Source organism: Salvelinus alpinus, chromosome 17, assembly GCF_045679555.1.
Source record: "Salvelinus alpinus chromosome 17, SLU_Salpinus.1, whole genome shotgun sequence".
In the NCBI taxonomy this organism is placed as follows: domain Eukaryota; kingdom Metazoa; phylum Chordata; class Actinopteri; order Salmoniformes; family Salmonidae; genus Salvelinus; species Salvelinus alpinus.
The window spans coordinates 41526677-41549720 of record NC_092102.1 but is presented as its reverse complement, the minus strand read 5'-3'; the positions used below and the strand labels follow the sequence as shown (position 1 = coordinate 41549720).

The 23044-nt window shown below is 43.7% G+C and overlaps 2 protein-coding genes across 4 annotated transcripts; one reads left to right on the top strand and one right to left on the bottom strand.

Moving 5' to 3' along the window:
- Window positions 1-201: 201 nt before the first annotated feature.
- Window positions 202-5769, bottom strand: capza1b (capping actin protein of muscle Z-line subunit alpha 1b). Of its 2 annotated transcripts, none has more exons than XM_071348977.1 (11): window positions 5651-5769; window positions 5390-5451; window positions 3932-3995; window positions 3188-3239; window positions 2986-3049; window positions 2614-2820; window positions 2289-2368; window positions 2110-2188; window positions 1947-2018; window positions 1657-1719; window positions 202-1552 (listed from the first exon to the last, which is right to left on the bottom strand). In XM_071348977.1, exons 2-11 carry the CDS (start codon window positions 5426-5428, stop codon window positions 1412-1414), a joined length of 861 nt encoding a protein of 286 aa, XP_071205078.1. In that variant the 5' UTR covers window positions 5429-5451; window positions 5651-5769; the 3' UTR covers window positions 202-1411. The 2 variants fall into 2 exon arrangements, with proteins under 2 accessions (XP_071205078.1, XP_071205079.1); XM_071348978.1 differs by having other exon boundaries at window positions 5647-5684.
- Window positions 5770-12916: 7147 nt separating this feature from the next.
- apeh (acylaminoacyl-peptide hydrolase) lies at window positions 12917-22746 on the top strand. Of its 2 annotated transcripts, none has more exons than XM_071348972.1 (23): window positions 12917-13070; window positions 13892-14021; window positions 14105-14231; window positions 14310-14397; window positions 14649-14724; window positions 15425-15516; window positions 15645-15722; window positions 15821-15958; window positions 16056-16147; window positions 16251-16291; window positions 16367-16488; window positions 16593-16653; window positions 16753-16850; window positions 16951-17002; window positions 17139-17227; window positions 17400-17538; window positions 17707-17790; window positions 18204-18284; window positions 19333-19421; window positions 20435-20625; window positions 21159-21261; window positions 21422-21528; window positions 22010-22746. In XM_071348972.1, exons 1-23 carry the CDS (start codon window positions 13059-13061, stop codon window positions 22113-22115), a joined length of 2196 nt encoding a protein of 731 aa, XP_071205073.1. In that variant the 5' UTR covers window positions 12917-13058; the 3' UTR covers window positions 22116-22746. The 2 variants fall into 2 exon arrangements, with proteins under 2 accessions (XP_071205073.1, XP_071205074.1); XM_071348973.1 differs by having other exon boundaries at window positions 12941-13070; window positions 13781-14021.
- Window positions 22747-23044: the final 298 nt, after the last annotated feature.

The window sequence follows — 23044 nt, the reverse complement described above, 5'->3', positions numbered from 1 at the left end:
CCTCGCTTCCTTCTCAAAGCGCATTGGAAAAAAGGGGGAACCTCCAATACACCTGGAAAGGAGGCAAGGAGATAGGATGCAAGGAATCGCAGAAAGACAGATTGAGGTAGAGACCAGTCTATGACAGCTCCCACTGCTGCTGGACTTTGTACAAAGTGATGAATCCAGCAATACAATGCCTGAGGAAAACAACAACCATGCCAAGATGATCAATTATTTTATTTGTACAACAGAATGGGGCAGTACAGTCCTGAACGTCGCATCCGAGTACAGAGCTAGTCAGTGTGAAGGTTAAACACAGCACAGAATAACTGATCTCGAGTCAGCCTATGGTAATATTGAGTAGGTGCATGTTGTGGCTGAACAGGGGTGTGTTCTGTGGGAAGCATGGTTTGGAGATAGATATTTACAGTATAGAGCACACAAGTCTTTATTCAGCATGACAGAGAAGTGTGTCTGCCCTACACAATGCATTTCTAATTGAACATTTTGTAACATTGGACCCTCCTGAACAAAGCCCCTGGTTTAAACTAAGTACTGAAATGGCTGTGTATAGTTTAAGGTACCTAAACACATGTGTGAATATTACAGATGGGCTGAGCCTAAGATTAAATTAAAACCTGCATAATATATAGATCTGCGTGTATACATGGGGAAAAGGGGAGCTTTGCATGTATGGAGTTCTTTAGCATAGGAAAGACATTTATTGGTATGGTTTTCCTTCAACAAAAGAGAAAGGACACGGCAATGGTTGTTGTTGCCAAGGAAAGACAGAAGAGAATTGATTCAGAAACAGAGGTGGTTATGCTACAGTCTTTCAGCCATGGTATCCTTCATTGGCTCAAGCAGAGGACACACAACAGGAAGTGGAAGAGTACAGCAGGAAAAAAAAGTAAACAGTTCCCTCAAAACGGACTATATCGAGGACCAGTCCTGTTAAGGGGAGAAATGGTGCTGATATGAACATGCATTGGAAAACATCCCCTGCTTGGTGTTTAAATTATTTCTACATGCATCCTTCCTTTCTTGAGGTAATCACTGATCTGTAAGTGATTGGATAAGAATAAGGAGTGTTTCCTACATCAAGGACAGAAGGAAGGATGCATTGTAAAATCATTCAACCTGGGGTCTTGGTGCAGCTGTTCAAGAGTGTCAACATAACAACATGAAACTCAGTACCCCTTTAGCAGACTCAAACTCCCCTCCTGTAACTCAAGACACTTAATGTCCTTTTTCTCCAAAACCAAAGCTTCTTTAAACAATACAGAACTGTGCCCAACAGACTGTCAATCTGCAGCTTGGTTTGTTTTATTTTTTCTTTGCCCCAGACTACAATATATATATATATAAGCTTTGGTTAGTCCTTGTGCGAGCGTGTGTTGCCAGCCCAGCGGTGTGAGTCTCTGCTCCTCTATGCATTCTGCATCTCCTTGCCAATCTTGTAGCTGAGGATCTTGTTCCAGTCGATCTTGGTGCGGGTGACGGGCAGCTGGCGGCGTAGGGCCTTGAAGGTGGTGTCAGACATAGTCTGGTAGTTCTCACTGATCGCCGTCTACAGGAAGGGGAGGAGCAACAGGAGGAGATTTTACAAGAGAAGTATAGACAGCCATAAAGAACAGAACACACACGTCCATTGAAAAGGGTGAGGTAAATTACCTGGTAATCATTTTCAGCATTCTCAATGATATCCACAAACTCCTTGGCAGTCTGGCTCTCATTCTGTTGACAAATTATTTTAGAGTCGCCTTTCTCACACAGGTAATTGACCATAACCTGAACTGACCTAACCTGTTCAGTATACCGGTTATACAACATAAATGGCAGAAGTTGTTACTTACAGTTTGCTTCCTTCTCATGTTTACATTAAAGGGATAGAGTGAAGACACTTAAGCAAAATGGGTTCTAATTGGCTGTTACTGAACAGAATCAATGTTATGTCCACTCACAGTCACTGTTATAGACTCCTCCACTTCCTTATGGCTGACCAACTGCACATTACCATCCTCATAGTAGTGCACCTAGAGAGAGAGTCTGTTTAATTACTAGACTTTGGGTGTTTAATTATTATCGTCGGCATTTGTTTCTGTAGTAAATATCACGATTACCCACCTGTATCTTCAACACACCCACTACATGAGCAGTAGACTGACCAATGGTGAACTTCCACTCTGACCTACAGCGCCCATTCCTGAGAGAAAAGGCAGAAGAAGTGTGTGTGAAAGAGATTAAGTCACATAACATTCTGAACTTGTAAAGACCAATGTATAATGATGCCGTTGGAACTGTACCAGAAGTTTTTGGGTTGAAACTGGTGTCCCTCAATGCAGGCAATGATGGTTTGCTGGCCATCAACTGTTTTCCCATATACCTGCAGCGAATACGGATTTCATGATTAGCGGCTTGAAGAATTGTCATACAGTGGCGATATCACAAGGGTCAGGGTTAACGGTGTTAGCAGCACAATTTTGTTTCTGTTCTTTGATGCAAGTGTGTGCAGTATCATACAGACTCTGGGGTAGTACTCTGATGTATGTGATGAGTGAGTGTGGTTGTGTATTCATACGTGGTAATGTGTGTGTGTGTGTGTGTGTGTGTGTGTGGGGGGGGGGTTACCGTGCAGACTCCGCTGGGGTAGTGCTCTTTAACATATGCGCTGAGTGCAGTGTCGCAAGCCTCTCTCCAAGCTCTCAGGGAGCTGTCTCCGTCGTATGGCTGCACATCGCTCACCTCCTTCCTCAGGTGGTCGAAGCGGAACGACACCCGGTTCCGAGGGTCCAGGAACCTCCCCTGACCCAGGTCCCCATGCTCTGTAATCAGAACCTGGAGATGGAGGGGGGGGGGGGGGAGGGGAGAGGATTGTTAACTGTTGTTGTTGACACACAGTTTGTTTCGTAAACTAAACAGACTTCCTTTGACAATAGCAGTAAATATAGTGTGATCATCAGACTGCGGCTCCAGATAAACTCAGCCTTATATCACTCTTACCTGTTCATCATAGCCCTCAAGTTTGGCAGGGGTGAACTGATCCATGTTGTACTGGGCAAAAGCACTGGGGAGAGAGAACACAGAATGAAATAGAACACCGGATCTTTACAGACTCCTACACCAATAATAATGACTAATGATAAGTAATGATGTGTGGTTGTTTCAAAATGTAGACATCACATGATGATAGGGTGCTACTCACTGAGCCGCTCCCTCCCTGAGCAGGTTGTCATTGTTGAGGAGAAGCCGCACATCTGGAACGCAAAAGCATCCATCAACATCAACTTGTCAGTCTGTAAACCCAACACTTAGCTTGTAAGACTTTTTAGCTGTTAAAGTCAACTTTTGTTAGGTTTTGTAAATATAATCTATTTTGTCATTATCCTACATCTTATTATCTATTCACCTGTAAATGTGGACTCTTGCCCTACCTTGGCCTTGCATCCTTCACCTGTAAATGTGGACTCTTGCCCTACCTTGGCCTTGCATCCTTCACCTGTAAATGTGGACTCTTGCCCTACCTTGGCCTTGCATCCTTCACCTGTAAATGTGGACTCTTGCCCTACCTTGGCCTTGCATCCTTCACCTGTAAATGTGGACTCTTGCTCTACCTTGACCTTGCATCCTTCACCTGTAAATGTGGACTCTTGCTCTACCTTGGCCATGCATCCTTCACCTGTAAATGTGGACTCCTGCCCTACCTTGGCCTTGCATCCTTCCCCTGTGAACAAAAATCTTGCACTTTAAGAAGCTGTCTGTCTACCTTCCAGTAACCCTTTAAGCCACGGATCCACTATCTTACAATACATCAACAACTAGTCAGTCATTTAGCAAACTACACAAAACACACATTCACCTTTAGTCAAGAAACCCTTACACCATTTAAACAACAATGTGATTGTAGGCCATTCTCCATTCTTTTTAGTGGAAAACAAAACCTTCTCACCGTTGAAAACTTCGTTGAACTCTCCAGGGGGTGCATGGGTAACGAAGTTTGCTGCTATGCGGACCTGTGGAGAGAGGACGAATCAGTATCCTACTAGACCTACATCAATTTAATTTAGAAATGTTCTAGATTAGATCAGACTGAGTGGGGAAAATAGTATTGAGCTAGGAAGACTTTTCTAAATTGTAATCCCAGTAAACCATGCATAGAGATTCAGACTGTGTTCTGTCTATGATGTTCACAGAGGGGCCTACTTGAGGAGATTGTGAGAGTGGCGTAAACTGATACTTTAGGCTAATCCTTCTAACCCCCCCCCCCCCCCTTAGAGTTAGATGCACTATTGTAAAGTGGTTGTTCCACTGGACATCATAAGGTGAATGCACCAACTTGTAAGTCGCTCTGGATAAGAGCGTCTGCTAAATGACTTAAATGTAAATGTAAATGTAATGGATGGACAACACACTGGAAAATAGCATTAGGTAGCCTAAGTTCATTTATAAACACATTAAACACAAATCCTGGTCATTAGAAACCAGTGCCACTGATTTTGACCCAACAGATGCAGTTGCATGGCCAGCCTCAAGAGATTGCTGCTTATCCAGTTTCTATGGAAACTACCAGTCTTTACAGATTCTCATGCCCGGAACCTGAGCTGCATTCCACACAGGGCATACCCAATTTCCTCCCCGTACAGAAACAACCACTAGACTCTTGTGTAGATCTGATACAGTCACTATATGGCAACATTTCTGAGGACGAAGTGGACAAAAAAATATGTTTTGTCGTCACACACAGTGGATGCGTGCAGTAAAGTCCTAGAGGGTTGGGGGTAGGGAATAGGCCATCCTAGGGTTGTTTGTTTCTGGACAGGGCCATAGCACTGTACTCCAGTTAAGCACTCGCACCCACTTTCACCAGTAAAGTGTCGGGTGTATATTAAAGTGTCGGGTGTGTGTATGCACGTCCTCTCTTTATGGCGTCTATAGCTAGCAGACGCATCTGAGCTGCAACTGTATCTGTTTGACCTAGAAAACCTCTGATGTAGGTAGTTAACTAGCTAGCACTGCTAGAAACGGTATCAACGTTTTTTATTTTGCCTAACAGCTAACGTTAGCTACTTCCTGAATTGGCCCAACAGATCTAACCATATCCAAAAAGTAGGATCATGAGTTTCCATTAAACACACTGGAACTTTATTCATGTACATAGCTAAATAGTTATATAACTACTAATAGTTACAATTTCTAGCCAGTAAAAGTTGGCCAGTGAGGTTCAGGCTAACGTTAGCATAGTTAGCTAGCCACTCAAGTGAATCGTCTCTTTACTGAAACAGAGCGAACGCTAGTAGCTCTAAAATATAGTACCCATTTACTGTTGACCATTCAACAACCGGTGACAGACAGTAACTTTAGAATAGAATAATAGAGTTACTTGTGAATAAAATCATAATATCGTTACCTTCTCTTCTTCTGATAGCGGCTCCTCAAAATCGGCCATCTTGGCTTGTTGTGTGACCCCACCTACCCACAGACAGAACACTCAGCTGACTAACACCAACATCATAACAAAACCCAGGGGGTGGAAGTGAAATCATAGTAAAATTACGGAATTATTTTGTATATATCTACTCCTCGCATGAAAGAAGTGAACCTGGTGTTATTTTGTTGCTGTTCAAATGCTGTAATTCAAAATATGCATTAGTAAGGTTCAGGTACCTACTTATTTTAACCAGCGGAGGGCGTCGGATCTGAATCACGTGCTATTACCCCAGGGTTGCCCGTTTTTACAACATTTCTGAATACTGAAATCCAACGAACAAGGCCTGAAAATTAGCCCCCAACATGTTTTTGCATCAAGAGAGGAGTGGCCACATTTATCCGATTGGTGCAGTGTTGCCATGTTCGCTGTTTTCCTTAAATTGGGCTACATTTAAAACGATGTCGCGGGGAGAAAATTTACTGGTTGTGGGTTTTGGGCTCTTTCTAAGTTACACCGTGGCCGCCATGGCATTTCTCATAACAATATATATATATTTCACCGTGGCCTGCTACTGACTGTCAGGCATTGAGGCAGGCTGTTGCAGAGTGTGGGGGGGAGCACTACAGTTATTGGCTGAGTTAAGTGAGCGAAAGGCGAGACAGCAGCACGCGCGCACGTTGTGACAACTTTTTACCAAATCAAATCAAATGTATTTATATAGCCCTTCTTACATCAGCTGATATCTCAAAGTGCTGTACAGAAACCCAGCCCAAAACCCCAAACAGCAAGCAATGCAGGTGTAGAAGCACGGTGGCTAGGAAAAACTTCCTAGAAAGGCCAAAATATAGGAAGAAACCTAGAGAGGAACCAGGCTATGAGGGGTGGCCAGTCCTCTTCTGGTTGTGCCGGGTGGAGATTATAACAGAACATGGCCAAGATGTTCAAATGTTCATAAATGACCAGCATGGTCAAATAATAATAATCACAGTAGTTGTCGAGGGTGCAGCACCTCAGGAGTAAATGTCAGTTGGCTTTTCATAGCCGATCATTAAGAGTATCTCTACCGCTCCTGCGGTCTCTAGAGAGTTGAAAACAGCAGGTCTGGGACAGGTAGCACGTCCGGTGAACAGGTCCGGGTTCCATAGCCGCAGGCAGAAGAGTTGAAACTGGAGCAGCAGCACGGCCAGGTGGACTGGGGACAGCAAGGAGTCATCATGTCAGATTGTCCTGAGGCATGGTCCTAGGGCACAGGTCCTCCAAGAGAGAGAGAAAGAGAGAATTAGAGAGCATACTTAAATTCACACAGGACACCGGATAAGACAGAAGTACTCCAGATATAACAAACTGATCCTAGCCCCCCGACACAAACTAATGCAGCATAAATACTGGAGGCTGAGACAGGAGGGGTCAGGAGACACTGTGGCCCCATCCGATGATACCCCTGGACAGGGCCAAACAGGAAGGATATAACCCCACCCACTTTGCCAAGGCACAGCCCCCACACCACTAGAGGGATATCTTCAAACACCAACTTACCATCCTGAGACAAGGCCGAGTATAGCCCACAAAGATCTCCGCCACGGCACAACCCAAGGGGGGGCGGCAACCCAGACAGGAAGATCACGTAAGTGACTCAACCCACTCAAGTGACGCACCCCTCCTAGGGACGGCATGTGGTAGGTGGTAGGCAGTGTTTTTTTAAATCGACAAGCGACAAATCTAGCGACTTTTTCTAGTGTTATTGGAGACTTTTGGAGACTCTGACGTGAAAGCACATATCGTTCTTACTCTTCTCAACGAGCAGCGGGTGCTACCGTGGGCCCCACCCCTGTCCCAAAGCACTCACAGGCGGCCCAGTCCTCGGGCAGCAGTACCTCCCAGCTGCAGTCAGAGCAGGAGATGTTCACCCCTCCGCGTCCAGACTGCAAATGAATTGCGCATGCGGGAAGCCGCTTCTCGCTGATCCCCCCCTGGCTTACATTCAGAGCAGGATGTAAACGTAAAATGTTCTTTGTCTAAAATAAATCACTGCATTTGACTCACACAGCCTCAGTCACTTACTCACCTTGTCCACTGTGTGTGCCTCTCTGTGACATAAGCTAAACATCTAGCTGGCTAGCTCATCATGTCTCAGTCTAAACTGTACACTCAAAAATACAGAAAGGAGTGGGATTCAAACACTGAATTCAAAGGCTGGTTGAAGACGTTTATTGGAGATGATACACGGGCATACTGCCTGTATTGTAAGGCGGATTTCTACGCCAAACAGTGATGTAAAAAAACACATGACAAATCTAAAACATACTCAAAAGGCAAAGCCTTATAACAGTTCCACCCAAAACAAGCTGCCGTTTATGGTTAAAAAAATAGACTCTGCAAAAAAGGCTGAGGCCACTATGGCATTAGCTATCGCTGAACACTGTTCCATGCTGGCATGTGATCACATTGGAGAAGCATGTAGAGCTGCTTTCTCAGACTCCACTGCTGCTACCCACTTCAAAATGCACAGGACAAAGTGCACAGAAATGATTAATGGTGTTCTAGCACCATACTTTCTGAAAATGTTGGTCGCAGATGTGGGTGACCAGCGTTTCAGCCTCCTCCTCGATGAGTCCACGGATGTAAGTGTTTCTAAGTACCTGGGGGTTGTGATAAGGCACTTTAGTGACACCAAGCAGACAATGGTATCAACATTTCTGGGGCTTGTTAAGTTGGAGGGAGGAGATGCCAAATCTATAGCCCTGTGCTGTTGTGGCTTTCTTCGAGAAGTGTTGTCTTAAAAAAGAAAGACTCCTGGGGATAGGGACTGACAATGCCTCTGTTATGACGGGGATTAACAATGGGGTCCATAAAGTGCTGAAGGAGGAGTATGGCCTCAAATATCTGGTTCTTATTCACTGTGTGTGCCACTCTCTGCAGCTTGCTGTAAGTCATGCTTCCAATGACACCATCCCCCGTAGTGTGGAGTACTTGGTACGAGAGACTTATAACTGGTTTTCAGTGTCTCCAAAGCGCAGGGAGGCCTACAAGGCCATATATGAGACCATCAACTGTGGGGAGAAACCTTTACAGATAACCAAGATGTGTGCCACACGTTGGCTCTCCATTGAACCTGCGGTTTCACGCATTTTGGACCAGTGGGAGGAGCTTAGGCTGCATTTCGCTGTCACCAAGTCCAGTGAACACTGCTACATGGCTGAGGTGTTATACTCCCAGTACAGTGATCCTCAAAACATATTGTATCTGACTTTTTTGAAGTCAGTGCTGGGTGAGGTACAGTTGGCCATCAAGGCTTTTGAGGGAGAGCAAGTAGATCCTCTTAAGCTACTTGACAGCTTGGTTAGCCTGATCAAGTCTGTGAGCAGCAGGGTGCTGAATCCACTGGCAAATGTTGATGTACTCAAAGGGCCAATAGATGGATACATCAGTCCCAAACCGTACCTTGGTTACCTTTTTGAGTCAAAGGCAGCTGAGCTCCACCTTGCGCCTGAGGATGAAAACAATATCCGAAAGCGGTGTGTGGCCTTCACCATCTCCCTCACTAATGAGTTGAGGGTGAGACTGTCGAACAACATCGAAGCATTGCAGTACATGTCAGTTTTCAATGTGGAGGAAACTCTAAAGCACAATAAGAGCCCTGGAGAAAATAGATATCCCCTGCAGAGATAGACAAGATTGTCCAGCAATGGCGTGCCATCCATCTTAGTAAATGGAATGAGACAAAAAACACACTGGGCTTCTGGAGTGAGATTTGGAAGTTCAGGGATGCAGCTGATATCAACCCGTTTCAAGAACTTGCCACGGCTGCTGTGTCTGTGTTGTCCTTGCCACACTCGAATGCTGAAGTCGAGAGAGTATTCAGCCAAATGAGTGTGGTAAAAAGCAAACTTAGAAATCGGATGTCCTTGCAGACCCTTAACTCCATCCTGTACATTCGATATGGGCTGAAGCTGTCTGGTGAGGCTTGCTATGAGCACCAGCTGCCTGGTAATGTTTTGCAGCTTTTTGGCACATCAGCTGCTTACTCATTTAAGAGAGCCTTGACCAAAATGACAATGACCCACTCTTTCTGTGAGCCAGCACAGCCTGTGTGTGTGTGGAGGGGGGTCTAGAAGAAAAAAAACTATTAACCTGAATTAGGGCCAGACTAGTTACCATAATTTTCTCACATTGACATTAACAGTTTTTTCTATTGTCTCTTTTTGGTCCATTTAGATTGTTAATGTAGATTGTTTACAAAAAAATATTATGGTAAAAAAATGTCACGTTTTACTGTGGTAGACTCCTAAGTGGACCACAAGGTTAAAAACCAAACCAAATTAAGGAAACTAAACTAAAAAACTAAAAATTACAAAAATTAAAAACTAAGTAACTCCGCCAGAGTGTCTCTTTTGGGTCACTTTTGCCGGTCCCAAGCCCGGATAAAGGAGGAGGGTTGGCAATTGTGACATAAAAAAAAACAAGAATCGACAGAAGAAAGTTCATTTTGTAGTTCTAAACATATTTGGGGTGTTTTTTACTCACTTTTTGTCTCTCCCACAACGTTATTCCTCTCTCCTACAGCATCCATCACAATTACATCCACTTGGACAATTATGCAAATTAGGTTATGACGTCATTTAGCAACTTCTAGCGACTTCTAGGACAGCCAATAGCTACTTTCCTTACTGAGGAGTTGGCAACACTGGTCAGGCTATTTAAATGGTCATTATGGAGACACCTATTTCCAAACCTTTTTCCATAAAACACGCATATGCTAGAACTGATGCACATCAAGAAATAATGCAGACAATGCACTGGAAAATGACTGAGCGCATTACATAAATCCGTTCGGAGGTGGTTTAAACTGCATTCTAATGTTGACTGCTTAAAGAAAACGGTATCAAGCTAAGTGCATGCTCAGTTATTGGCGGCTGCCCTAGTGGACATTTGAAATAGAATCTATGGAACTCCCTCGCCCGTGGCTCTTTTTATGGGGAAAGTCCTCAATGAAACTGACATTAGGCTAAATGTGGAGAACTATACATTTGCTTCTGTTGGCCATCAAGTAGGCTATTCATGTATATGCCATTATAGGCTACCATTTGATACGATAAATATGTTGAAATGATGATATCACTGGAGTCAGTGATTTAATTCAGTGATTTAAATTATGACCACATCCTCAGTAGCCTATTCCAGCAGGCTATTTGGGAAACACAAGCACTTTTTATTGTGAAATCGCCTCGCTATTCATGGTGAATGAATTCATCTGAATGAACTAAGCAAGCTGCTAAATTGTTCAGTTTACATCTTGCCTACATCTTGTCTAGGCTACTGTAGACTATATTAAATTAGATGTAGGCCTAAATGAGACGTAGGCCTATCACTTTGTCTTTCTCTAAGAAAACTATGGCAAAATTTGGGCATAAACCAAGATTTTAGTCTATAGACTGTCTATTGAAATGACAAGTCAGTCTCGCAAATGGGCCATTTATAACGATTTGCAGTCTTAACATCTGGCACATAATAACGGCACAATTGCCAGAAAATAGCCTAGACGTTAGTTTTTTTATGTTCATCCAAGTGTTTCTTGCTCAGAGATTTCGAGATCCTCTGTCCAACTTTCATCACTCAAACTCTTCTGTCGGAGTTATCTATAGTTATGCACATGCACAAAGGGGATTTATTTACAATTATAAACCTGGTTTGAGCCCTGAATGCTGATTGACTGAAAGCCGTGGTACATCAGACCATATAACACCGGTATGACAAAACATTACTTTTTACTGTTCTAATTACATTGGTAACCAGTTTATAATAGCAACAAGGCACCCGGGGGTTGTGGTACATGGCCAATCTACCACTGCTAATGGCTGTATCCAGGCACTTTGCGTTGCATCTGGCCATATGCCATACCCCCTGGTGCCTTATTGCTTAATCACAGCAATCAAATGAGTTGAATTGACATCCATTGATGGAAAATTATCTGGCGAGTTTAATAAGGGAAAATTATATTTTCTCTTGCCACATATTCAAATTCCTTTATTTTGTCATAGCTTGCAATAATTATTATTTAGAGGTTATACCAAATTTTGTTTCTAATGTCATTACTATGATATTAATTCTTAATTGCCTCGATAACGTTAAGGAAACATGGGTTTATTGTATAGATAGGGCAAATCTTTTGCTATGAAAAAAATTGGGCTCCTTTTCAGGCGTTTTGGGCAACTTTTCTGTGGTCATTTTGTAGAAACTGAACTTGACCTGGCAACCCTGGATAGATGTTTCTTAATGGGCTTGTTTTAATTGGTAAGGCTGAAGCAACCAACTGCAGACGAAAGTCGAGGATTCAAGTCTGGGAAGGTGCGTCTGTGATCGCCGAAAGACACTAATTTGGTCGTCCAACAGCAAAGCTCAGATGGCAGTGTTTAAAAAATATATAATGTCGAAATAAACATGTCTCCAACAACCTTATCATACACTCACAAACTAAAATCATATATGTGTACATGTATAACCAGAGAGAGAGCCTCAAATATCAAAGTTGGTTCCGGTTGTAGTCATGTCTTTGGTTACGTTCGTGTGGGTCAAACAAAAACACTAAAGATTGGTTGACAATAGACCCTCCCACAGTATGTGTAACACGGGGGATATGAACCTACGTCTCCCACGGGCGCAACCGACGTGACAAAGAGGAACTGCTCTCAGTGAGGGCAGACACTGATTTTGAAGTTCGAAGGCGGGCTACCTTATCACCGCATCGTGACCGACTCATGTCCGCTACAGCTGCAGGATGAAGTTGATGAAAAGCCACTGCAGAAACGTGTAGTCAAAACTGCATGACCTTTGATCACATTATTTTTGTAAAGTTCATGCTGTCGATATGTAGGCAGAAGAACGAAAATCTGTATCCCCAAAATGCAGTGGTGTAAAGTACTTAAGTAAAACTACTTTAAAGTACAATTTAAGTAGTTTTTGGGGGGTGTCTGTACTTTACTATTTATATTTTGAGAAACTTTTACTTCACTACATTCCTAAAGAAAATAACGTACTATTTACTCCCTACATTTTCCCTGACACCCAAAGGTATTTTTTGAATGCTTAGCAGGACAGGAAAATTGTCAATTTCACACACTTATCAAGAGAATGTCCCTGGTCATCCCTACTGCCTCTGAACTTGCAGACTTACTAAACACATGCATCTTTTATAAATTATGTCTGAGTGTTGGAGAGTGCACCTGGCTATCTGTACATTTTAAAACAAGAAAAAGGGGCCATCTGCTTTGCTTATTATAAGACATTTGAAATTATTTATACTTTTACTTTTGATACTTAAGTATATTTCGAACCAAATACTTTTAGACTTTTACTCAAGTAGTATTTTACTGGGTTACTTCCACTTTTACTTCAGTGACTTTCTATTAAGGTATCTATACTTTTACTCAAGAATGACAATTGGGTACTTTTTCCACGACTGCCAAAATGCAACACACTGAAAGGCGGTGACCGATTTGACAAAAGTGATCCGCTCCCATACAACGCAGTCATTGTCAAATTATTCCAATTTACAGGAAAACTAACAACATGGCAACCCTGGTGTACCCTGCCTAATATCACAGAAAAAAAACGAGACTACACGCAGAGCTGTCTATCAGTCAGAGCCGCGATGGAGTCCCAAGTAAGTTTTAAATAGCTATCAGTGTGTTAAATTCCAGTTTATTTTAATTTAATGTGAGCTTTTACACAAAGCTAGCTACTTGCTTGTCCAACTTCCCATTATGTACTACCTTGCTAACCTAGCTACTTGCTTGTCCAACTTCCCATTATGTACTAACGTTAGTTAGCTAGCTACGTTAATCTAAGTAGCTACCGTATGTTCGCTATCTTTCTTTCCAGCTAGTGTAGTGAATTTGAAATGCTAACTATTTATTTTCCAGCTCGTATAGGCAGAGATACGGGCTATAATGTCTGCGGTGTAGCATTAGACAGTCATGGTTTAGCTAGCTCTGGTAGCTTTCTTATGGTGACGCGCAGAAAGCACTTCCTGGTCAGTCAAGTAAGCAACTCTAGTTATGTTGGATATAGCGTGCTCAACTTAACAAACAATAATTTAAAACTAGAATAATATTTGTTTTCACTAGGGAGTGATAGGAGGTTGTTATTTTAGAATAATTAGCTAGCCAGCCAACTGTATAGCTACTGAACTTACTAGCCAGTAACCAACAAGAGTCATATTCCTTAACTAGATAACCTTGCATCTTGTTTTGTCACAAAGCCTGTCAGTGTTAATAAAGATTTCATTGTTACTTATGTAGTGAGACAGAGGAATTGCATGCTGCACTGACTATTGCAATTAGTAAACAAGCCAGTCTACCACTATTGTTTCAGTCCAGGGTCAAGAGAGACAACCAGTAAAAGATGAACTCATCAATGCGGGTTGTGAGACATTGTTTATCCCTGACGCGATGTGCAAGTTCCTCATCTGTTGTGTGTGGAAAGGTAATGACTAATCCGGAAGACATCTCCAAACTCTACCGGGAGTTGAGCCTGTTTCCCTCCCTGACCCGAGCTGACGTAGGGCCAGTCATAACATCACAGTATGGAGGAAAATACAGCAACATCTACACAGGTGTGTGTGTGTCGGTCTGTCTGTGTCTCTCTGTTCGTCGGTCTGTGTTTGGGTTTTCATGCCTTTTATTCTGTGTCCCCTAGAATGGAGTCAGCGGGATCTGGAGAGGAACGAGAATGTCAAGTTCTGTCGGCAGTACATTGTGTTTCACGACGACAAGTCAGTGGTCTACTCTGGACCTTCAGGAAACTGCACAGAGATCAATGGAGAGTATGTGGACATTTGACAGTTTGACACATGAGTGTGTTCTGTGTGTGTGTGGTTGATTTCATGTTCTCTCTGTGTCAGGTTGCTGAGTAAAGACTCTCCATCAGGAGACATGAAAGCGGTGGTGAGAGAGAGCAACATCAAAGGAGAGGACAAACAGTTTCTGGAGGTGAGGGTCTCTCTCTCTCTCTCCTATCTGTCTCGCTCTTTCTCTCTGTCTGTCTCCTATCTATCTGTCTGTCTCTCCGTCTGTCTCTCTCTCTCTTTATCTTTCTCCATCTGTCTGCACAACTGACCTTGGATAAGTGCCTATGTTGGGGCAACCCCCCTGCACCTATATCCTAAACCTCTTTCACTCATTTTGATTGACAGCTGACCCTCTTTTCCCTTTAACCCCTCCTCCATTCGGTGACCCCTCAGATCTGGAGTAAGAACATCAAAGTGAAGAGCATCAACCTGACAGCCTTGAAGAAACATGGAAAGGTTTATGAAGACGGTGAGACACCAATGTAATGTCTCTGTATATGAGAGACTTCCTGAAGTTCTTCTGTTACTGGCACACAATAACCTGTTGTTTTCCTTGAAGACCCGAACAGACTGCACCATTTGTGCCGTCTTATGCCACGATTTGGCCGTCCCAGACAAAATGTACACGCCTTGGGGAAAATCGCTGAATCAAAATAATACCACCGCAACTGTTATTCTTAGGAAGCCGATTTGATTTGGAGTTCGGACATATAAAGTTTGTGTGAATTATTTCTAAGATGCATACTTTGTTTTTCTGAACTTTCTTCACTCGCCCATAAGCATAGAGGGAGGCATGCCCTACTGGTGCTGGCACATGCTCCGGTCAAATCCACCGCTGCAGTTCTCTTCACTCGCCCATAAGCATAGAGGGAGGCATGCACTACTGGTGCTGGCACATGCTCCGGTCAAATCCACCGCTGCAGTTGACGTAGCCTACATCAGCTTACGTAGCCTTGCAAGCCAGTCACAGAATGTGATGAGGGAACTGAAGCAAATCGTACAATCTGGCCAGGTTGATGGCAAGATATTAATTTGGTAACATCGCACAGTGTGACATGTAATAGTCATAAAATACCGAATCTGACGTACAGCGTGGGAAGGCCTTAACACCAAAGTATATCAGGCACATTCTTTGGTTGACCCACCTGTTCATTTATATCTGTTCCCAGACCAGTTTGGCTGCCTGGTGTGGTCCCACTCTGAAACTCACTTGCTGTATGTGGCTGAGAGAAAGAGACTCAAGGCAGAGTCCTTCTTCCAGGTCTGGCCTTCAAAACACACACACCTAAAGTTTAAACATGAACACAATGCAGTGCTAATGAACTTCACTGCAAAATGTGTTAGTGATTTCCTCATTTGGTCTATTTCCCTTCCATCTCTACTATACAGTCAGTGTCTCCTGAGTCCTGTTCTCCTGCTGATGAAGAGGAGGGGGTGAAAATGGGCAAGGAGGAGGAGACCACAAAGGTAAGGAGGAGGATTGATCCAATGATAAACTGTTCCCCTGCTTTTAACTAAAACGTCTTGGTTCACCATACTGTGTGTTTGCTCCTCCCGTCCTGCAGGGGGAGCAGTTTGTGTTTTACGAGGACTGGGGGGAGACCTTGGTCAGTAAGAGTTCTCCTGTGCTGTGTGTGTTGGACATCGAGGGTAGCAACGTTTCTGTGCTAGAGGGAGTCCCAGATAACATCTCGCCAGGCCAGGTCAGTACCCTGTGTGTGTGTTGCTGGGTGCCACTTCTGTGTGTGTGTGTTGCAATGCATATATGTGCTGTACCAGTGTTATAACTTGTGTCCGCAGGGGTTTTGGGCTCCGAGTGACACAGGCGTGGTGTTCGTGGGCTGGTGGCATGAGCCCTTCAGACTGGGCCTCAAATACTCGCCCAACCGCAGGTGAGCACTGTGATTGGTCAGATCAGAGTGGTGGTTATAAGTAGCAGCTCTTAAATCCAGTAAAGGCCTCTCACTCTCTCCCTCCCTGTGTTTTCTAATTCAGGTCCTCCTTGTTCTATGTTGACCTGACTGGGGGACAGTGTGGTAAGTGTATTTCACTCTGAGCTATACATGACCAATAGTATTTTCTAGAAGTCTGTTTGTGTTTCCCTCTCTCAGAGCAGCTTTCGTCAGGCTCCAGTGCTGTGTGTTCCCCCAAGCTCAGCCCAGACCAGTGCAGGATTATCTATCTGGAGTGTGCTGTCTACGGACCTCATCAGCAGTGTAGCAGGCTTTGTATGGTGAGTGAGTGAGAAAAACATATCCAACTACTCCCAATTAGAGAAATGATTTGAATACTATTGGAATATACGTCCTGTCTTGAGTTGATGGCTGTGTGTTGTAGTATGACTGGTACACCAAGAGGACCTCTGTGGTGGTGGACGTGGTAAAGAGGCCCAGGGAGGGTAAGGAAATGTTTCTTTTTTGTAAAGTAGAATTTGTTCAAATAATTACAGGCACTTTGCGAGTGTATTCTCTTTATCCTAACTGTTTGTGTGTTCAAGATGGCTTTGCCGGGATCTACAGCTCGTCTCTGTCTCCTCTGTGCTGGTCAGCTGACAGCCAGCACATCCTGGTCTCCTGTCCACAGGGCAGCCGCAAGGTAACCACCCCTAGACACTGATGATAGATAATTAGTATAATTAATTCTGCCATATGTATGGCCACAATCAAATCATATTGACATGTTTTGTCTCCTGTAGGATCTGCTGTTGGTGGAAACGACCACAGGGAGCGTCACCTCTCTGACATCAAGTGAGTGGGGTCACAGTCCCCTGCCCCCTAGTCCGTCCACTGACATACGGTCTCTGAGTTGTAAAGCTCTCGGGCTGTTGTTGCTGTTCTAACATTCTGACTGACGTCCTAACGTTGTTGTGGTGTTCCCCTGTAGAGTCTCCAGGGGGCAGCTGGTCATTGCTGACCATCGAGAGAAACCTGATGGTGGTCAGCTGGTCTTCCCCTAACTGCCCCCCCAGCCTGGTAATGTAGACACGCCCACACATATACATACTCAATAAACGTTATGTATTACTTGACAATGCTTTGCAGTAAAATAGACACATTATTGAAATGTCTCGCTTTGGATAGTAACGTCTGTTTAATGCCCATTGTCTATTGTTTTGTTATTAATTACCTCATTTTCTGAGGCTAGAGGGTGGGCTTCCTGCCACTGGGTGGTTCTAGTGAGGAGGTGGACTGGGTCATGCTGGAGGAGTCTCAGACCCAGCCTGATATCGATTGGCAGATCCTCAACTTCACCCCACCCCCAGAGCAGGACAACAGCCAATACCGTAAGAACATCCACTCTGACAGTTGGACTCTCTCTAGCATGTCAATTATCAGTAAATCCTCTCCTATGTGTCTGAATCCACAAGCATTTTGCTACACCTGCAGTAACATCTTCTAAACCTGTGTATGTGACAAATAAAATGTGATTTAATATTATCCTTGTTATGTAGCTGGTCTGGACTTTGATGCCCTCCTGCTGAAACCAAAGGATGTGAAGGAGGGAGTGAAACTGCCACTCATAGTCACCCCACATGGTAAGTTTACACACCATATAGTGTGTGTGTGTGTGTGTGTGCCCCTGCTCGGCTGTGGGGAGTAGGGTGAAGTTGCTCATAGATGCTGATCTTGGGTCAGTTTGGACTTTCCCCCTCTAACGGTTATGGTTGGGGGATGGGAAGCTGATCCTAGATCTGTACCTAGGGGAAACTTCACCCCGGAGCTTGTTGTGTGTGTGTGTAGCTACATTCTCTCTCTCTCTCTCTCTCTCACTCTGCCTCTCTGTCGCTGTCTCTCTGTCTCTCACTCACTCTCTCACTCACTCTCTCACTCACTCTCTCTGTCTCTCTCTGTCTCTCTCTCTCTCTCTCTCTCTCTCTCTCTCTCTCTCTCTCTCTCTCTCTCTCTCTCTCTCTCTCTCTCTCTCTCTCTCTCTCTCTCTCTCTCTCAGGTGGTCCTCACTCTGTGATTGTAGCAGACTGGCTGCTGTCTTCCTCAGTGCTGTGCAGGATGGGCTTTGCCATCCTACTGGGTGAGTAGAGCTACAGTTTATTATGTCTCTATCTGCATAATAGATTGAAAATCTTGACGTGGAAACAATGTGGTGACGTTGAATCATTGTGGAAAACTGATTGGCTTAGCAAAAAGTCATCAATGTGAAGGAATTTCGTGTTTTTGTCTTGTCTTTTTTGATCCAGTGAGTTGGTCATTTTTTTTGTTTTTATCAATTTGAATTCCAGTTAGTTGACAACTCAATCAAATGTAAATCAAAACTAGACGTGGAACTGGTGACTGTGCCCAGTGGGATTGGTTAGGGGTTAGAGAGGGATCATCAAGCCACAGGCCGATTTATTAAAGTTGGATCCACACTCAAAATGTCATTTTCTTTTGTTTAATTGTTATAATTTTGTACTGCATCAGGATGGCATACACAGACGTTCTGATGAACAGCCTTTTCCCCCACCATATTGTCTACACCGAGCCAGTGTGTTTGACTCCAGTAGAGGAAACTAGCTACAGGAGCAGGTAGTCGGTGTTGCTACCAGGGATCACAGGCGTAGCTTACTATGGTGTTTTAACACTGACATGGTAACATTGTTTCCATGGCAAAATCATTGCCGCCACACCCAAAACATCTGAAACGTGACAACACATTTCTGCCGAGGTTTGAAGATGCTACAACAGTCCACATTTACTTTTCCTCTGCAAGCAAAACAAGTAATGAATAAAACAAATCTGACAACCCCATAGAATAGTTTATGTATTTACCTAGTCTGCTTGTGTGTTCTATGTGAGAGAAATATTCCTCTTGAGGTACATTCAAGTTATAAGTGCCATAGGGAGGGAATGTTTATAGCGATGGCATCATTAAGCACGTTACCGCTCTGCAATTTGCAGTGTGTAGGGGAGAGTGGGGCTGAAGGTAAAATGCCACCCTACCTCAAAATAATTTTGGGGGAGTGACTTAATAATAGCTCCATTCGAACAAAAAACATTTCTGGTTGAGCAAGATTAGTGTCAACAGGGGAAGCTGTTGGGGGGTTGAAATGTTCACTTGTACCTCACTTGTGTCCTTTCAGTGAACTACCGCGGCTCCATAGGCTACGGGCAGGACAGTATCCTCTCTCTACCTGGTAATGTGGGCACTCAAGACGTCAAGGATGTTCAGGTACAGAAACACGAGTTACACCACACAGTCTTTTCAGATCATTGTGTGGCTTAATAGTCTATAGTAGTGATGCACAGATATTACATTTTTCGCCTACACAGTAAAGAGAGAATGCCACCGAATCGCTTGTTCACAGCCTGTGTCTGCAGTTTTGTTGAGCAGGCGTTTCAATGCCATGACAGAAGGCATCACATCTGCTGCAGGCGCAGTTGATAAGCTTATTTCTCCAGTCAGTTGTTTGAATGGAGTCAGGTAGTGTGTTCATGTTTCAGACATGTTCTCAAATGCCATTGAAATGGCAGCAGCGGTATGACAACCAGCACATTCTGAGCATGCGGTACGAAATCCTTGACGACCTACTGTTCTGTCAGACTCGTCATGCTCATGGGGCTGACATCGCTGGTCCAAATGTCAGTCTTGAAGCTAATAGCAGTGACGCTATTACTTAGTAACTCCGGTAGGGCAACATCTGGGAAAAATGGCGCACTTGGTAGTGTGTACTGGTGCTCGACCAGTCGGCGAAAGCCAACATCACCCACGACAGAACGGTTGATTGTCAAGGACAATGAATTCCATTTCAAATGACTGCTCGACTTGTTGACTGCTCGATCCACACAGCAGACGTTGTGGGCTAAGTTAGGAATGCTGTGTTGCATGTGCAGTGCAACATTTTACGTGGCGTCATTACGTCATGTACCTACGTTATATAGATATGCACGTCAGCCTTGACATTGGTTTTGCACATCGGCGTTAAACTAGACATCGGCTGATACCGATGTTGGCATTTTTACCTAATATCGACCGATTCCGATAAGTTCACCGAATATTGTGCATCCCTGGTCTATAGTATTCAGCCCTAGAATCAGTCTCTGTCTGACTCTGACGTTTCATTTTCACAGTATTTTTGTAGTCTCTGTCATCTCCCCTCTCAAACCTCTCTGCTTCCTCCCGTGTACTTTCTCTCACTTCTCTCTCTACCCTCCCTCTCATCATGCTGTTGTTTCTGGCTCTAGTTTGCAGTGGAGAGTGTTCTGAGGGGCGGGGAGTTTGACGAGCAGAAGGTTGCGGTTGCCGGGGGTTCCCACGGCGGATTCGTGGCCTGTCATCTAATTGGCCAGTACCCAGAGTTCTACAAGGCCTGCGTGGCTCGGAACCCCGTCATCAACCTGGCCTCCATGATCGGGAGCACCGACATCCCAGACTGGTACAATCACACTTTCTCACTACCATGCCCACACAAACATCCGCTAACTCATAGGGACGATACAAGTATCACAGTATATTTTCCATAGAAAAAAATCCTTTAAAAACCTGCTGTATGTAAAATATTGTGTGCTATAGCTTGGAAAATAAAGACATGTGACTCTGGGTGACAACATGTTTCCAACATTAGGGATATTTTCCTAAAGAAGTTCGGTCCGCTTCATGTTTTGTTTCAGTGCCAGGACACTGAGTGTCTTGATACAGGTATCATCTACTTAGTTATTACCACATAGGCTTGACATCCATGACGTTTACTTTCAGGTTGGTGGATACAGAGAGAAACATACGCACTTCAGTCTTAGGGGGGTTGTATAGGCTTGCCGGGATGTGTCGTCTGTGTCTCTCTATGGAGAGGAAGCAGTCAGTAATTCAAACAACAAGAAGGGAAACTAGATATGATAGAATCCATACTATTTGTTTTTTGTTCCCTTTTCTCTATAAGGTGTGGTTAACCAACGTGTGGGTATGTTTCAGGTGTATGGTGGAGGCTGGCTATAACTACAGTACAGATTGCCTGCCTGACCCTGCAGTCTGGGAGCAGATGTTAAACAAGTCTCCTATCAAACATGTCAAACAGGTGTGTGTGTGTTATCCAGCGGACTGTGTGTTTCACATTCTGTTAGTTTTCTGATCCAATGCAGGTGAAAAAAGCTTTGCTGTCTCTCTACCCTTGTTTTTCTGGGCCTTGTGTCTGTGTGTTGACTGTAACAATGTATGTGACTGTCGTCGCCATTCAGGTGAAGACTCCTGTGTTGCTGACTCTGGGAGAGGATGATAAGCGTGTGCCCCCTAAGCAGGGAATTGAGTACTACAGAGCCTTGAAGGCACTACAAGTCCCAGTGCGGTGAGTAAACTGCCTTTGTGCTGTTGGCTGCTGGGTAATGTAGTATTTAGTGGTGTGGTGGTCACATATCAGAATAAAGACAGTGAAGTACTTCGTATGCGTTAAGTAAAGGTAATCAACAGCTAACCAGTTAATGGGGGTGCTTGCCAAAAACAGATTCTCCTCTTCCTATTTGTAAAAAAAATAAATAAAAAATATTGTCTTAAACTGAGACTCAGTGATTTGACGTTGCCACGAGCAGTGGGATGAACCGCAGATGAATGCTATGCAAGATAATGCACTCAGTATTACACAGTATCTTTGCATGTGCATGGGTGAACTTCAATCTCCTATAAACGTGATAGCTGCAGCACCAAAACAGAAGTTTAGCCTCACGCTTCCATGGTCTTTCTTAGTTGGTCTTTCTTGTCAGTCCGATGTTGTTTACTTCATGCATCGCTGACTCTAGTTTCTTAACTCCGCCTGGATGCCTTTCTTTCAGGTTGCTATGGTACCCTGGGAACAACCACTCCCTGTCCAAGGTGGACGCGGAGTCTGATGGCTTCATGAACATCGCTCTCTGGGTGACCCAGCACCTGTCTCTGTGACGATACCATTAGCTCTAGCACGCTAACCCTATGATAGCTCTAGCACGCTAACAACAGGATGTTAATCTGTATAATAACGGTGTGAGGGTCAGGCCAAAGCACTGAGGGTACTGTAGACTACCTGCACTAAGTCATCTGTGATTAGAGCATCTGCATTAGTTTATAGCTTTGGAATTACACCTTCTGAAGGATGGCACGTTATCTGGTCCTATATCAAATATGAAACTGTTGAAACACATTGATTTTTGCCTGTCATTTAGCAACACTAATCCTTATTTTCAACTTTCAAAAGGTTCCGCCTATGATTAAACAAGGGCTATGGGTACTGCCGTTCAGAAATGATCGAAGACCTTTTTATTTAGAAAGATCTTAAACAGCCGTATAGTTTCATCATCTAAATTGTGATTAATGTGATCATAATATGAAGAGAAAGAAAGTACTTTGAATATTCTTGAGCTAACATTATGGACCAAGTAATGGTAACACCCGGTGAAAGGTCTACACTACACATTGTACTCATTACGTTCATTCTGATGGTGCTTTCCAGGGTTACAGATGCTTTATACTGATTGTAACAACCAGGGATCTTTCTCTGATGATTCTATCAATAAAACATGTTTTGGCTATAAAACATGTCTTTTTTTAAAATATATTTAAACTCAGTTTTGCAAAATTCCTGACATTTAATCCTAGTAAAAATTCCCTGTCTTAGGTCAGTTAGGATCACCACTTTATTTTAAGAATGTGAAATGTCAGAATAATGTTAGAGAGAGCGATTTATTTCAGATTTTATTTCTTTCATCACATTCCCAGTGGGTCAGAAGTTTACATACACTCAATTAGTATTTGGTAGCATTGCCTTTAAATTGTTTAACTTGGGTCAAATGTTTCGGGTAGCCTTCCACAAGCTTCCCACAATAAGTTGAGTG

Coding starts and splice junctions, on each gene's coding strand:
- capza1b (XM_071348977.1), bottom strand. CDS start 5,428: ATGGCCGATTTTGAGGAGCCGCTATCAGAAGAAGAGAAG. Junction 2,369..2,613: donor ACCCCAGCGGAGTCTGCACG/GTAACCCCCCCC, acceptor TATTCGCTGCAG/GTATATGGGAAAACAGTTGA. Junction 2,019..2,109: donor TGGGTGTGTTGAAGATACAG/GTGGGTAATCGT, acceptor CTCTCTCTCTAG/GTGCACTACTATGAGGATGG.
- apeh (XM_071348973.1), top strand. CDS start 13,811: ATGAACTCATCAATGCGGGTTGTGAGACATTGTTTATCCCTGACGCGA. Junction 14,022..14,104: donor ATACAGCAACATCTACACAG/GTGTGTGTGTGT, acceptor TGTGTCCCCTAG/AATGGAGTCAGCGGGATCTG. Junction 14,725..15,424: donor TGGAAAGGTTTATGAAGACG/GTGAGACACCAA, acceptor ATCTGTTCCCAG/ACCAGTTTGGCTGCCTGGTG.